The sequence below is a fragment of the Sturnira hondurensis genome, unplaced genomic scaffold, assembly GCF_014824575.4.
Source record: "Sturnira hondurensis isolate 20B ecotype Veracruz unplaced genomic scaffold, ASM1482457v3 Scaffold0025484, whole genome shotgun sequence".
NCBI classification, from domain to species: Eukaryota; Metazoa; Chordata; class Mammalia; order Chiroptera; family Phyllostomidae; genus Sturnira; species Sturnira hondurensis.
In genome coordinates, this window is record NW_028098115.1 from 728,916 (window position 1) to 745,204 (window position 16,289).

The 16,289-nt window shown below is 37.6% G+C and overlaps 1 protein-coding gene across 12 annotated transcripts in view; it reads right to left on the reverse strand.

Moving 5' to 3' along the window:
- Positions 1-16,289, reverse strand: part of HNRNPC (heterogeneous nuclear ribonucleoprotein C) — a 67,423-nt gene that overhangs the window by 32,723 nt on the left and 18,411 nt on the right. For all 12 annotated transcript variants that reach the window (XM_037039775.1, XM_037039771.1, XM_037039770.1 and 9 more), the window contains one exon: positions 2,680-2,955. In XM_037039775.1, coding sequence (XP_036895670.1) covers positions 2,680-2,920 — 241 coding nt within the window. In that variant the 5' untranslated portion in view covers positions 2,921-2,955. The remainder of the gene's footprint in view (positions 1-2,679; positions 2,956-16,289) is intronic.

Here is a 16,289-nt window from a genome sequence, read left to right on the forward strand (position 1 = left end):
TTTTCTTGTAATATAGCTGTTCACAAATTTAAAAATCATATACATGGCTCAGACTGTTTCTACTGGACAGCACCACTTCTCATCATTACACAAAATAGGGGCAGAAAAAAAATGTCACAAGGAAGCAATCAGTTCAGATTGTGGGAAAATACTAGAGACTTCTCCAACAGATTAAATGTCATGAATTTTTTAAATGGGAAAGGAACAGGGAGAAATTAACAAATTTAAAGACATCAAGAGGCTACTAATCAAAAGCATACATAGACATGGCTTGGATTCTGATTTGAGCAATGCCAAATTATAAAAAGTCTGAAAAAAGAATTCTGAATATGGATCAAATATTAGATGTTATTAAGAAATTACTACAAATATTTTAAAGTGTATATGGAAGTGAGGTTTGCATTTTGTTAAGTCTTCATTTGTTAGATATATACTGAAGTCTTAAACACACTAAACAAAAAATTTTGTAAAAACAGAAAAGACTGATAAAAATAAGATCGGCCACATGTTGGTATCTGTTCATCTAAGTGAGATATACATAACATACAGACTCATTCTTCTCTTGCTCTGGTGTTAGAAAATTTCTATGACAGTTAGAAATTTTAAAAACCTGGCTTTATTTTCAGACGTCTCACAACACTTGTCTTAGAGTTCATTCCTACCACAACAATTTTATAAATGTCAAAGTTTTATATATTGAGTTTTCCTGTACTCTGAGTGAAGGACAAATGATAATAAAAATTTCTTGTGTATTCTCAATTACAACTGCTCTATCTTAAATGTTAAGGATTATAAGGTTCTTGCCCTGGTTAGTGTGGCTTAGTGGATTGAGTGCCAGCCTGAGAAATGAAACGTCACACCAGTTTGACACCCAGTTAGGGCACATGCCTGGGTTGCAATATACTGCCAGTGGGGTTTTTAAAAATATAGCATTTGAGCACTGGCTGGTGTGGCTCAGTGGACTGAGCGCGGGCCTGCAAACCACACAATTGTGGTTCGATTCCCAGTCAGGGCTCATTAACAGGGCTCAGTCCACTGAGCTACAACAGTCAGGGCTCAAATGCCGTATTTTTAAAAACCCCACTGGCAGTATATTGCAACCCAGGCATGTGCCCTAACTGATATCAAACTGGTGACCTTTCAGTTCTCAGGCTGGCACTCAATCCACTAAGCTACACCAGCCAGGGCAAGAACCTTATAATCCTTAACATTTAAGATAAGAGCAGTTGTAACTGAGAATAATACAGTGGCCTGGGTTGCAAGCTAGTTCCCCAGTAGGGGGCACATGAGAGGCAGCCACACATAGATGTTTCTCCTTCCTCCCTTCCTCTCTAAAAGTAAAATAAATAAAAAATCTAAAAAACAAACAAAAAACATTAAATACAAACTCCTGGAAAATGTAGAAAACAAAACAAAAATTGAAGCCACCACAGTATTCCAAAGACTAGAAATGGACTTCTGTTACAAAAACACTTTGGCTTCCGTAATATTCACATCGCAGAAAATAATAAGCTGTATCAAATTATACAACTGACAACAAATCCTAGAAACTCATAAGCAATTAATATAATTATTCTAGAGCCCTCGCTAGGTAGCTCAGTTGGTTGGAGCATCTTCCCATACACCAAAAGGTTGCAGGTTCAATCACTGGTCCAGGCACATACATATGGTAGGCAACTGATTGATGTTTCTACCTTGCACTGATACCCCTTTACTCTCTCAAATCAAAAACATATCCTTGCATGAGGATTTTAAAAAATTCAAGAAAATGAAATTCTATAATCATTAGAAACATACTTAGGATCTTTAACAGTTTTAACAGGTATTGAGGTCTGAAGTTTAGAATATAAACTATCTAAGTAGAGCTCAGATCATTTCTCGACATTTGAACATGGTATACTAGAGAAAAGACCCCCTACTGGGAGAACTACTATCTAAAACTACACAACCAGAGTTTACACTGCTAAAACATGCTAAACTTCTACTAGAAGCTTTTCACAAATTGTATTATCACTACTAACTCCATTTTAACATAAGAGAAAATATGCTGGTGTGGGTCAGTGGACTGAATGCCAGCCTGCAAACCAAAGGGTCGCTGGTTCGATTCCCAGTCAGGTACAGGACTCGGCTGTGAACCAGCTCCGCAGTGGGGGACATGCAAGAGGCAACCACACATTGATATTTCTCTCTTCCTCTTTCTCCCTCCCTCCCCCCTCTCTAAAAATCAAAGATTTAAGATTTAAGATTCAGCCAAGCTACAAAAGCTGCCCAATATACAATGTGAAGCCCCAATACAGAGCCAGGTGATCTGACTCTGGAACCCATGAGTGACAAGGCTATACAGTCTTCATCTAGTCCACTGTAAGCAGTTGGCAGAGCCATTTATTAAGGCACAACTGTACCTTATGAAATAGCATTCCTACCTCCTCTATCTTACTCAAGACTACCAACTGAGGGTTATCTAGTCTCAACCACTCAACATGGCATAACAAATAAAATCCCTATTTAGCCCATTCTATCTTTAAACCTAATATTTTTATTACACTGAAGTCAGCCACAACATCCAGAATATTTCAGGCTATTAAAATGATAGCATGGGAGAGGAAACAACACTAACAGAAAAGTTCTTATATCTGAATTATATAATCAATGAAAAAATTAACTCAACCCAGATCTTACCTAAAACCTGGCCAGCAATCATTCTGCCATCCTCTCCTGCCACTGCAGCCCGGGCATTTCTCTCATTAACATATTGAACAAAGGCAAAGCCCTTATGAACGGAGCAGCCCACAATTTTGCCATATTTTGAGAAGATAGCCTCCACATCAGATTTCTTGACCACAAGAGTGTTGAGATTCCCAATGAATACACGGGAGTTCATGGAGCGAGGATCTGTCTTGTTGGTAACATTGCTGGCCATTGTCTTTGATGATAAGGTTCCTCACAAAGCTGAAACTAGAAGGGAAAATGCATAAAGGTGAAAAGATGCTAAAAACAAGATAAAAATTTTTCTACTCTTATTTTGAACCACTGTGACTGGAGTGCAATAGCAGTCAACTTCAGTCTATTACTATTCACATTTTAGATCCCCTGAATATATTCCCTTATATAAATTCAATTTTCCCTTCTCTAGTCTATTTGAACAGTACTAGACTACATCCTTTTAAGGGGACAAAAAGAATCTTCATTGACTCTTGGCAACACAATGTTTTTAAACATTAATTCTAAGTGACCCCTCTGTTTTAAAGGCCTCAAGCAAATTAGAATACCCTAAGTTCTCTACTAACAATTTCTACTCACTTTTCACCTTTCCAGTCATGCTAATCTAACCATTGCTTGCCATCTATCAATAATTCCATTTTCTTGCACACTGCTTTTACTAAAATGAGTCTCACTCATTCTCCCAAAGATATTACAAAAACTCCAAATTCTGCCCACAAACCATTAGCTAGATTAATGTGGACAACTGACACTATGCCCTACAAGTATAATTAACCTTACTAGAAAAAGGCAATAAACAGACCAATTCATTCACTCTGCAAATATTTACTTGCAGGTACTTCAACTGATTTACAATATGCCAGATACCTGAAGTATAGTATCATCTTTTTATAGAATGTGGTGTCTCTTTACTTCCTTTTAATATAATAGTGTACAAAATATAACCGGGACATTTAATAATACTGGATGGTGATAATAAACACAGCATAAAGTCAAAAGACCAGAAGAACTAAGGAAAGAGTAGAAATCTCCACAGGCTATTTTGAAACAAAAAAATCTTAATGTTTTGGTGTTCTTTTAGCTTTTGTATCTGTCTGCTGCTCCCTGCCACTCAACCCCTAAACTCAAAGTTATTGTAATAGATTCCCGAGAGATGCAAATGAAAACCATAATGAAATACCACTTTACACCAGTTAGAATGGCCATCATAAACAAAGCAACAAACAACAAATGTTGGAGAGGTTGTGGGGAAAGGGGGACACTATTCCACTGTTGGTCGGATTGCAGACTGGTACAACCATTATGGAAAACAGTATGGAAATTTCTAAGAAAACTAAAAATGAATATGCCTTTTGACCCAGCAACTCTAGTGTTAGGAGTATATCCTAAGAACCCTGAAACACCAATCCAAAAGAACCTATGCACCCCAATGTTCGTAGCAGCACAATTTACAATAGCCAAGAGCTGGAAGCAACCTAGGTGCCCATCAGTAAATGAATGGATCCAAAAACTATGGTACACTTACACAATGGAATTCTATGCAGCAGGAAGGAGCTACTACCCTTTGCAACAGCATGGATGGAACAGGAAAGCATTATGCTGAGTGAAATAAGCCAGGTAGTGAAAGACAAATACCATATGGTCTCACCTTTAACAGGAAGCTAAACAACAAAACAAGCACTGAAAGGCACTGAAAGACAGTGAAATGACCAAAGACACTGAAATACAGAATAGGCTGACAGGGAGCGAGGGGAAGGGGAGAGAATTTTGGGGGGAAAAGGGGAAGGATTCACATGAGTAAGTATAAAGGACACATGGACAATAACTAAGGTGGGGGTGGAAATGGGAGGGAGGTGGGGAGCCCTGCGGGGTGGGGGGTGGGCGGGGATGGGAGTAAAAGACAGAAAACTGTACTTGAACAATAATTAAATTTTAAAAATATTTTTAAAGTTATTATGATAGATCCACCTTAGATTTAGAGTAACAGTATTTAAGCTTAAAGATACCAGTGTCTAATATGATTTTTCCAATTCTCAAGAGAAATCACAACAAACTAGTTCTCATGGATTATGTTAAAATGTTTCATATATACATATAAGTAGTTAACATCAATTATACATGACCCTTCTCATTCTGATCCTTAAAATATCTAGTCATTTCATAAGCAGTACTAATTTAAAAGATTAAAGAACTGCTTTTCCCTGTCTTTTCTGAAATTCAAAACAAAATCTATTTTGTTTCTAAACTATAGCTTTATAAAGAGTGGTTCCTAATCATTTTTTAGACTAAACAATAAAAAATTTACCCACAGTAGGCACTGAGAATCACCCACAGCCTTTAAACCTAAGTATGACTGCCCAAAACCCTTAGAACATTGAGAATTAAAATATGAACCTGCCAAACAGGGTAGTTCTACCTGCCACCAGCATACTGAACATAAAGTGAAAACAGCAAAGAACAGACACTGAATTTATATCCCTTTCATGTATACTCATCCCCTTCACATATACTTCTTTGAATTACAAATCAGAAATGGCTTGCCCTGGCTGGTGTAGCTCAGTGGATTGAGCGTGGGCTTGCGAACCACGTGATCGCGGTACGATTCCCAGTCAGGGCACATGCCTCGGTTGCAGGCCAGTTCCCAGTTCCCAGGCCAGTTCCCAGTTCCCGGCAGGGGACGCATGAGAGGCGACCATGCATTGGTATTTCTCTCTCTCTCCTTCCCTTCCCCTCTAAGATAAATAAATAAAATCTTTAAAAAAATGGCTTTAAATAACTATTTCCTCAATTTCCACAAATATGCTACACTGCTAACACCAAGTTATACAGAACAATATTCATCACATATAAAAAATGCCTTAGGGTGTGATTTTCAACCTTCTCATCTCATGGCACATATAAACTAATTACTAAAATTCTGTGGCATACCAAAAAAGTTTAGTCAATCTGAACAACAAAAAAAGGTTTTGATAATTTTGATTCATTCACACAGGACGGCTACTGTGCTGGCTACTGTGATTTGAGGCCAGTACCCCCAACTAAATAGTCAGGTATTTCATGTTTTAAAAATTCTTGTGGCACACCAGCATGCTTTGGCAAATTGCTGCCTTAATGTATTAGGGCTCAATTATCTCGAAGAACCCCAATTGAAAAAACTGGTACAGAGACATCCAGGTATACAAAATAACCCTGATACAGGCTCAGTTAGAGATTGTCCCAATGCGTCAAGGTTCTGGGTTTGATCCCCAGTCAGGGCACATATAAGAATCAACCAGTGAATGCATAAATGTGTGGAACAAATGAGTTTCTCTGCCATATAAACAAAGCAAAATAAAAAGGTGCTAACAATGGTTGTCATTTCTGAATTTAAAGATAGGTCTTTATTTCTCATCTTCTTTGATAATGTGTGCTTTCTAAATTCAATACAAAAATCACGGACTGTTAATGAAAAAATAATTTAATGATCTCAGTTTCAAAAGCTGGGCTAAAGTCAACAGTTTAGCTTTCAATGCCCATAGTTACTATAAAGCATTAATCACGATATGAACAACCGTAAAGACAGGTGAACACCAAAGATCCATTAATTCCACTCCTAGGAACACATCCTCCTAAAGAATTAAACAAGAGTTACTACAAAGTACTCTTTTTTCATTGAACACTTCTTGAGAATCTGCTAAGTACCAGGCACCAGAGCCACTTTAGGGGGCAAACAGGAACAGATGATTCCAGTGGTACTGCTGTTTATTTACTTTTAAAGATTTTATTTATTTACAGAGCACTGGGAAGGGAAGGAGAAAGGAGAGAAACACCAACTGGTTGCCTCTTGCACATACAACCCCAACTGGGGGCCTGGCCTGCAACCCAGGCATGTGCCCTGACCAGGAATTGAACTGGCAACTTTTAGGTTTGCATGATGATGCCCAACCCACTGAGCTTCACCAGTCAGGGTGGTCCTATTGTTTAAATTTTCATTAAAGAGAAAGAACAGATTTCCAAAAGTTTTAGAGATAACCAAATTATTTTGGGTCATACTTCACCCTACCTCTGGTTACTAAGGGGAGAAAAAAAATGGTAAATACCCTAAATGTGCATAAACTACTGGGACTCCTAAAAGAAAGCATCAACAGCATGGCATAGTTTTGGAATATTTCTGAATCCTTACATAAAAGCAACCACAAAGTAAAGCCAAAAACCCATGGACAGTATTTACAATAAATTTTGGTGTCAAGGTATCTCAAATGAACCTCCCAAAATGCAAGCTGGTAAGGACAAGCCAATATGCACAGTTTATCACTGAGGAAGAAGCAACCAAGAATGTAAAAGACCTAGAAATTGAGGAGTCCCAAAGTATCCCGCTAGTATTTACTGGAAAGAACCAATTTTGAGAAAAGGAGTGTTTTGCCTGTTTCAATAGTGAGTACAAGGTACTACAGTAAAAAGGTCCGATGGTACTAGAACAGCTTAGTCTCTGCAATTGTAATCTCAAACTTAACAGAAGCCCCATATCCATCATTTCATTCTCAATCCCTTTTCTCCCCCCAAAAGTAACTACTTCCTATTTATCCCTTTCTTCCTGTTTAAGTAATTCTATCATACGAATGCGTACTCCTAGACAGTACAATCTCAACATTAAACATTTGATATCTTTTAAAACCCCTCTTAAGTTCCCTTTAACTTAAGAATCCAGAGCATTTGACCTGCAGTTCCCAGTCTACATTTTCAGAAATTTCATACTTGGAACAATTCCACATATTTTTTTCTGTCATCTGTATATCCTGACATAGGAATCTAGGACAAAGGACTTGTTTAGATTCATGTGTGACCCTTCTGTACATACCTTTTTGTGGTATTTCTAAGTTCTACCTTATAGGGACCATGATGTTCCAAGTTTATCTCAAACATATTACTTAGAAAGAACTCATAAGAGTAGTTTCTCAGTTCTTGCATGTTATTAGTTTGCCTTGGTTCCTTATTTTTGTAAATCGGTTTTCCTGGGTATAAAATCATTGGATCACATTTCCTTTCTTTCAGTGTCTGCCATTTATTTCTGGACTTTCACAGGATCATTCACAAGTGTAAACCTTGCTGGCAAAGTTCAATTTTTTTCCCAACTTAAGTAGTAGTTATATGGGTTTTTACTTTATAATAACTCAATAGCGTTTTTTAAATAGACTAATAGAAATGGTACAGATCTAAATGAATATATTTTAGATTACTTCATGGGTCATAAAGGTTTACACTGTGGAATAATCTGCCCTAACAAAGGAAGTCAAGTCAATTTCTCCTAACTTTTTAAAGTATGAGGAAAGGGAGAAATGGGAGACTGCTGTAATCAGCTTAAAAATCCAACCAAATGGCAGTCTTAAATACATCACATTTCAAGTGTAAAAGCAAGTTGCAGAAGGAATGGGTCAATTTTTGCTTTGTATCTTATATAGATATATATAATGTAGCACAGTCATATTCTACACACGTATTTTAAAAATAAATTTTTAGTAATTCAGCAGTCCAATTACCAGCAATTGCAGTCTTTAGAAAACCTACAAGTAACTTTAAATGTGGAAATTATGATTAAAATGTTTAAGTCAGAAAGCAGTATACAACAGTTGTATAATACATAACAGGATGTATATATAAATTATGTGCTTTGGAAACAGGGTAGAAAAATTTTGTAACATTCTGTAGGTATGCTGCTTCTGGCTAATTATTAACAATTATTAAAAATCCTAGCCTTAAGAATTTGTTTTATAAAACCATTCAAATGTTTTGAGAAATGTACAGATATATGTACTAACAGCCTAATAACCCTTTAAAATAATGAGATGACGTTAATCTTTGACTTTAACCAACATTAGTATCTTGATGGAGAATGTACAGTTCAGTTCTAGCATATTAATTCTAACTTCTCCCACTTTTTGAGTTATCCCAAGTTTCTTGCACATCCTACACACTCTAATTCCTCAAAGATTAAAGTAGTCTAGTTACAGCCGTTAAGTTTTCCCAGCAGTCACTTTAAAGTCAAATTCATTTTAAGACAAATTCATTATTTCTTAAACTCAATATTAAAGTGTACAGAATCAAAAAGACAGAATGTTTCTTTCTTAAAATTAGTTGAGTAAAGCCAATATGTAAAATGGTCCTTGGTCATTCTACATGCTGTTTAATTCACTTGTGGATATCAAGATCTGGTTTCCGGAAAAATAGAATTCTACCAGGGCACAAATGGGGGGGTGGGGGGGGGGGGTAGGGACAGAACACTATTTACCTAAAGGTTACTGAACAGCAGCACTAAAGTCCCTTGTACTTGAATGTGCATGCATGCATTTGTATTATTATAAATTTTTTCATCCCAGTTTCTTATTCCCATGATTTTTATCATCAAAGGATTCACACTAAAGCTTTTCTTACCAAGAGAGTAAAAGTCAAAACCCAGGAATATTTAGTTACTTTTACTGCCTTATTACACCAAAGGATCTATGTGCCTGTTTTATCATATACTTTATGCCAAAGCAATAAAAACAGATTTTAGTGATAGTGTTAAGGACAAGATTAGTGGATACAGAAATGTGTTGATTCCTACCCTTCTCCCATACCAGTCATATCCTACAAACAAAAAAATACATAAATAAAACCTACATCTGGCTGGGATGCAAGCAAACTCTGAACTCTATTTTCAGCTGTTCATTCTGAAGTTTGAGTTATTCTGACTGCCCTCTTAAGAAAAGCAACCCCATCTTTGACCGTTAACCTAGCTAAACATTTGGGAAATATTTGTAACAACCAGTCCATTTCTCTTTTAAGTTTACATTAAATGTCAAGAAATTCTGCCAGAAAGAGGTACCAAGCAAGGTAGTAGGAAAGGCAGACTGAACTGACAATTGTAAGAAATACACGGTCCAAAAATACAAGTTATAAAGGTCCTGGAATTTGCTAGGAGCTGGGCCAAGTCAATTTATAGTTGGAATCAAGCCTTCAGCTCCCTTGCCTTTACGTACTGGCCACTAATTAGAATGCCATTCTTTAGTGGAAATGGATTGAGGGGATGGAAGATAAACACTTGACAAAACAGTGCCACTTAGTTATATTGTGTTCAATATTGTATCTGGGAATATTTAGTGCAAGGTAGGGGGAGCAAAAAAATAACAAAACAAGCCCCAAGATGACTCTTCTTGGCACTTCAGCCAGTTTTCTATCTGTTCACCGTATTCCTAGACTAATTACATTGTACTTACTCATATAACATTATATATTGGTTCAAAAAAAGAAATTGAAGATGGCACCAAGTATGGTTTTTAGCAGATGTCAAATCATATTAAGTATTGAGCAAAAAATGTAATAACTTGCCAGACTAGGAAATTTAGAATCCTACCTTATAATTTTATTACTATTTCTTTTTTTTTTAATATTTTATTTATTTATCTTTAGAGGGGAAAGGAAGGAGAGAGGAAGGAAACATCAATGTATGGTTGCTTCTCGTGCATCTCCTGCAGGGAACTGGCCCCTGCCGGAAACTGGCCTGCAACCCAAGCATGTGCCCTGACTGGGAATCGAACCGCGATTGTCTGGTTCGCAGGCCCGCGCTCAATCCACTGAGCTACACCAGCCAGGGTTATTACTATTTCTTAAAACCTAAACTAGACGCTACATTTAATTCCAATTAGATGCAACTGCCATATGCCTAATCCATTTCTTACCTATCTTTGAAGAATTTAAAAGTGTCACTAGATGGCAGCAATGAGTTGGCCATTAAAAAAAAAAAGATGTCTGAATCTTTGATTCCAAACATTTTCTATTTTACTGTCTTTCACAATTTCTTGTCAAGCTTTTAGATACTGTATTTGCTCTGCCTACCTACAGCATCATCATCTGACCTCAGCTGTTTTTGACACTTGAAGTTCTTATTTTGCCCATTTAAATCCTTTTTGGTACCCTTTCCCATACTACTTTCATATTTATATAGCCCACAATTTTTCTCTATGTATATAATTTTTTTAAAAAAATAGATTTATTTACTTATTTTTAGAGAGGGGGAAAGAGAAGGAGAGAAACATCAATGAGTGGTTGCCTCTTGCATGCCCACTACCAGGGACCTTGCCAGAAATCAAGGCATGTGCCCTGACTGGGCATTGAACCAATGGCCTTTCAGTTCACAGGCCAGCACTCAATCCACTGAGCCACACAAGCCAGGGCTCTATGTGCATCTTTTAAAATTTATTTATTTACTTATTTCTTTTTTGGGGGGGGGGGAGATAGTTAAGAAAAACATCAATGTGTGGTTGCCTCTCACGTGGCCCCCACTAGGGACCTGGCCTGCAACCCAGGCTTGTGCCCTGACTGGGAATTGAACTGGCAACCCTTCAGTTTGCAGCCCGCACTCAATCCACTGAGCTACACCAGCCAAGTCTATGCATGTCTTTATTGCACTCATCAACTATTTCCTACTGGCTTCTTCACAGAAGCCAACAATGATCTGCCTATATGTCTACAAAAAGAAAAAGGTACATTAACTTGCTTCATCCTCAAAGCTTATTATTCACCAAAACATAGATATGATATCAAAAAAAAAAACAAAACCCAACAACCCCAGACATGAGCTCAAGGTAGACTGTGATGCTAAGACTACACAATGAGAAAACAGCACACAGTTCTATTTTTAGGACATTTTCAGGCCACACACCCCCAAGTTGGCAATTATTAGATAAATTATGCTGCTAATTTTAATAATTAAAACTACACCCTCATTGGTGTGGCTCAGCGGGCTGAGTACCCATTGGTGCACCTAAAGGTCACTGGTTCAATTCCCAGTGAGGTCACATGACTGGGTTGCAGGCCAGGCGCCTAGCTGGAGGTGCACAAGAGGCAAGCAATTGCTTGCATATTGATATTTCTCTCCCTTGTTCCCCTCCTCTCTTATAGTAAATAAAATCTTTTTAAAAGTTTAAATGAAACTAAGACAATACTCAAAATATTATAAACAGGGGAAATGATTAATTCAGTAAATGGTACCAGGCAGCCATCCAAAAATAAGGGAGGGGTGGTGGGGAACCAATATCAAATCTTACTCTGTACACCAAAATCATTTATAGATGGATCAAAGTTTAAATGTAAAAAATTACACATTAAAACCTAAAAAAAATCTCAAGAGTCTCCCCAAAGACACAGGAATAACAGATAAAAGGCAGAAAAAAAAACAAATCATAAGCACAAAAAGTTGTTTTAAGAAAAAAATACTGAAATTAAAAGATTTAAAAATACCACTTAAAAAAATGCTTGGTAAAGATCACATCAACAATTGATTCAGGCAAATGTCAATGTCAATGCTAAAAATCAATGACTCAAAGTTTGACGCATGGAAGCAAGTTACATGATCTCAAAGTTATTACCCACAACAAATTACTGATTATAAAGGAATGGGGACTTCTGCCAAGATGGAGGCATAGGTGGAAACACTGTGCCTTCTCCCACAACCAAGTTTGAATACAACAAAGGTTTGGAGAACAAAGACACAGCCAAAAAACAGAAAATTGAATTATACAGAAGTCCGACTACAACTAATCATTCCACAGGGACAGTAATAGGGGCGGAGCCAGCAGCGGAGGAGGGTCGGGCAGGAAAGATCCCCAGACCTAGGAACTCAAGTGTTCCGGACCCAGGGTGTCTGACCGTGACTGAACACGGTCGCACATTCGTGCACAGTGAGACAGACCACGCAGGCCCCAGGGGGCCAGGGCTGATGGCAGTGGCACACTCCCATGCAGTGGGACAAAACGCGCAGGCCAGGTGACAGTGGCAGCTGCCACACCTGTGGGGGCCACGGCAGCAGACAGGAGACTGACCCCATTGGTCCTCCTTGGCCCCGCCCTCACATACAGGGTCACAACCCAGCAACTGAGTTGCCCTGCTCTGGTGAACACCTAGGGCTCCGATCCTGCTATGTAGCAGGCACGAACAGCCCAAAAGATGGCACAAGAAGAACTCAAAGTCCCAGAGCCAATAACTCTCAGCGACCAAGAGATTGCCAGCCTCTCAGAAGCACAATCCAAGACACTATTTATCAGGATGCTCACAGAACTGGTAGATTATAGTCACAAATTAGAGGAACATATGAAGGCTAAACTAATTGAAATGAAGGGAGATGTCCAGGAAACCAATAGCGATGGAAAGGAAACTGGGACTCAAATCAATGGAATGGACCAGAAGGAAGAACAAAACATCCCACCAGAAAGAAGTGAAGAAACCAGAATTCAGAAAAATGAGGAGAGGCTTAGGAACCTCCAGGACATCTTTAAACGATCCAACATCCGGATTATAGGGGTACCAGAAGGGGAAAAGAAACAGCCACAAGTGGAAAACTTATTTGAACAAATAATAAAGGAGAACTTCCCCAGTCTGGAAAAGGAAATAGACTTCCAGGAAATCCAGGAAGCTCAGAGAGTCCCAAATAAGTTGGACCCAAGGAGGAACACACCAAGGCACATCACAATTACATTAGCCAAGATTAAAATGAAGGAAAGAATCCTAGAAGCAGCAAGAGATAAGGGGACAGTCACCTACAAAGGAGTTCCCATCAGACTGTCAGCGGATTTCTCAAGAGACCTTACAGGCAAGAAGGGGCTGGAAAGAAGTATTCCAAGTCATGAAATCCAAAGACCTACAGCCAAGATCGCTTTATCCAGCGAAGTTTTCATTTAGAATGGAAGGACAGATAAAGTGCTTCTCAGATAAGGTCAAGTTCAAGGAGTTCATCATCACCAAGCCCTTATTATATGAAATGCTAAAGGGACTTATATAAGAAAAAGAAGATGAAAAATATTAACAGTGAAAGGACAGCAAACACACAGTTATTAACAACCACACCTAAAACAAAAGCAAACCAAGAGGACAGCTAGATCAGGAGTGGAACCATAGAAATGAAGAACACATGGAGGGTTAGAAACAGGGGAGTGGAAAGAGAAGAAGGGGGGACAAGGTACAGAAAATAGCATAGACAGTAGGTAGAAAATAGATAGGGGGGAGGGCAAGAATAGTGTGGGAAATATAGAATCTAAAGGACTTGAGACACATGGTTATAAACTAAGGGGGGGAGAATGGTGGGGGAGGGAGTGTGTGGATGGAGGGGAATGAAGGGGGGAATAGAACAACTGTAATGGTATAATCAATAAAATATATTAAAAAATTGAATGGGGACATGGAGGTCATCCCATGCCTCCTGGTGTGACAAAATAAGAAGAAATATTATTTTCCACCTCTGCAATATCTGGAAAAGTATTTGACTTGACTATACATACAGGAACACAGACAACTTCAGCCCTGACCTGTGTAGCTGTTAGTTGGGCCTTGTCCCAAAAAGCTAAAGGCTACCAGTTTGAATCCTGTCAGGGCACATTCCTTGAGTTGTGGATCTGGTACCTGGGCACAGCATGTACAAGCAGCAATGCCCTGATCAACGTTTCTCTGTCACATGTAATGTGATGCTCTTCCTCCCTTTCCTTCTCTCTAAAAGAGTAAAATCTTAAAAAAAAAAGAAAAAAAAGAAAACGGGAACCCAAAACACACAACTTCAAGTTTGTGGAGACATTATGTAACATGAGTGGTTGCAATTCCTCAAAGAAAAACAGCAGGGGACTTTTACTAGATTAAGAAAGCAATACATAAAACCTGACTGGATACTGGACTAAGGAAAAGAAACCTTTTTCTTTTTTCTTTTTTTGTGACAACTAGAGTGTTCTAACATGGACTGCATTCAAGATAATACTGAATTAATGTTAATTTTCATTGTTTTGATATTACCTGAAGAGGGACAGCCATGTTGAAGCACCTAAGTGAAACACTAAGACTGTAACTTTAAAACCACTCAGAAGAAAAAAAAAGGCATGGAGAGCAATTACACCAACCTAGACACAGTTGCTACCAAAATAGGGAGGCTGAAAGGTAGATGGTGTTATTTTACATATGTACATATAATAAATTACCTGTTCAAATAATTTTTAAAGATCCTATTATAGCAAATGAAAAAATGATGTATGTCAGGTTACACAATTTACTATGTTCCTAAAAAACAATAAAATTTCATTTTTTTCTGTCAAATTTGCTAACAAAGAATGACAATCGAATGGGGTGCAGAAGGGAACTGGCACTTCCACTGCTGTAACTAAGTAAAGCAGTACACATTTCTGTAGGTTCACTCAAAAATTCTTAGAGGGTAAGTGCCAAACAATAGGTAGGTCTACTTACTTGTATTAACTAAGCAATTGACGATGTTAAATAAATTTTAGGTGATTCTATGTTTGGCATAGAAAGAGAAAATATAACTCTAAGTTCTGTAAATCCCATGACAAAAAAATATTTGAAAGCCACTTAGAAACATGTTGTAAACTTCCTAAGTGGGAAATGTTTACAATATAAGCTCTAAAACAAATACGGTAATAATTCCATACTAGGAAAAAATAGCATAAAATGTATTAATAAGTAAACATTTAGCCAGGAGAAAGAAAAAAATGGACCAAAACCTCAAAATATTAATAATGGTAATCTCTCAGTGCTGAAATTTTTTTTGTTATGTCTGTTTTTAAAGAGAAGGAAAGAAACATCAAACGGTTGCCTCTCACACACCCCCAACTTGGGACTGGCCCTCCACTCAGGCATGCTCCCTGACTGGGAATCGAACCGCTGACCTTTCAGGTCACGAGGTGACGCTCAATCCACCAAGCCACACCTGCCAGGGCATAGTGCTGAGGTTTTAAGTAAATATTTTATCTGCAGGTTTAACTTTTCTTCAATGAGCATTTCTGTAATTAAAAACCAAAAAATGAAACAAAACAAAGACCTTCTTCCTTTCAAAGTAAAAATGGGTAATATAATGCAAGAAAAAATTTTAAATGAAGGTCTTTACAAAAAATATTCCCAGAATTTCAATGACACAAAAACTAAATCATGTACCTCAGTGCCTTTTAATTTCTTCAAAGAACATTAAATTTCCCTTAAAACATCACTGCTCACTCACCAATGATCAAGCCTCTTCAAATGCCAGGAAAAGTAAAGGAATTCACAACCTGAAAATACTCAATTCTAAAACTTAATTGGCTCTTCTTCACTTATTTATTACCTTAGCTCTTCTCTTTAACCATAAGTGATTGAATTGTTTTTCCTATGTTTAAATCTCATTCCAACGGTCCATTATCCTGACCATTTTCTATGAAAATAAGATATTGTACCTTATTTCATTTGTTAATGAATGTCCTTTCGAACAAAGTAGTCTGATTGTGGCTGCTCTTACAGAAGTGGAACACATACCAGATACTATCAAAATGCTATTATTTCTGCCAACTTTGGCACTGTCAACACATGCAGAATTCACTGTTAAGTAATACCTCTAATTCTTGTTCAGTTATTAATATGTTAACTTCCTGCATTTGGACAATTATTTTGTTGGGTTTCTTTACTTCAAGCACAGGACAGGATTTTACATTTCCAATACTATTTTATTATCTTATATCTAGTTCCTATTCCCTGGTTCTGGCCTAAAGAAAATTCCAGACTTTGATTTTATTGTGTGTAATATTAACAGT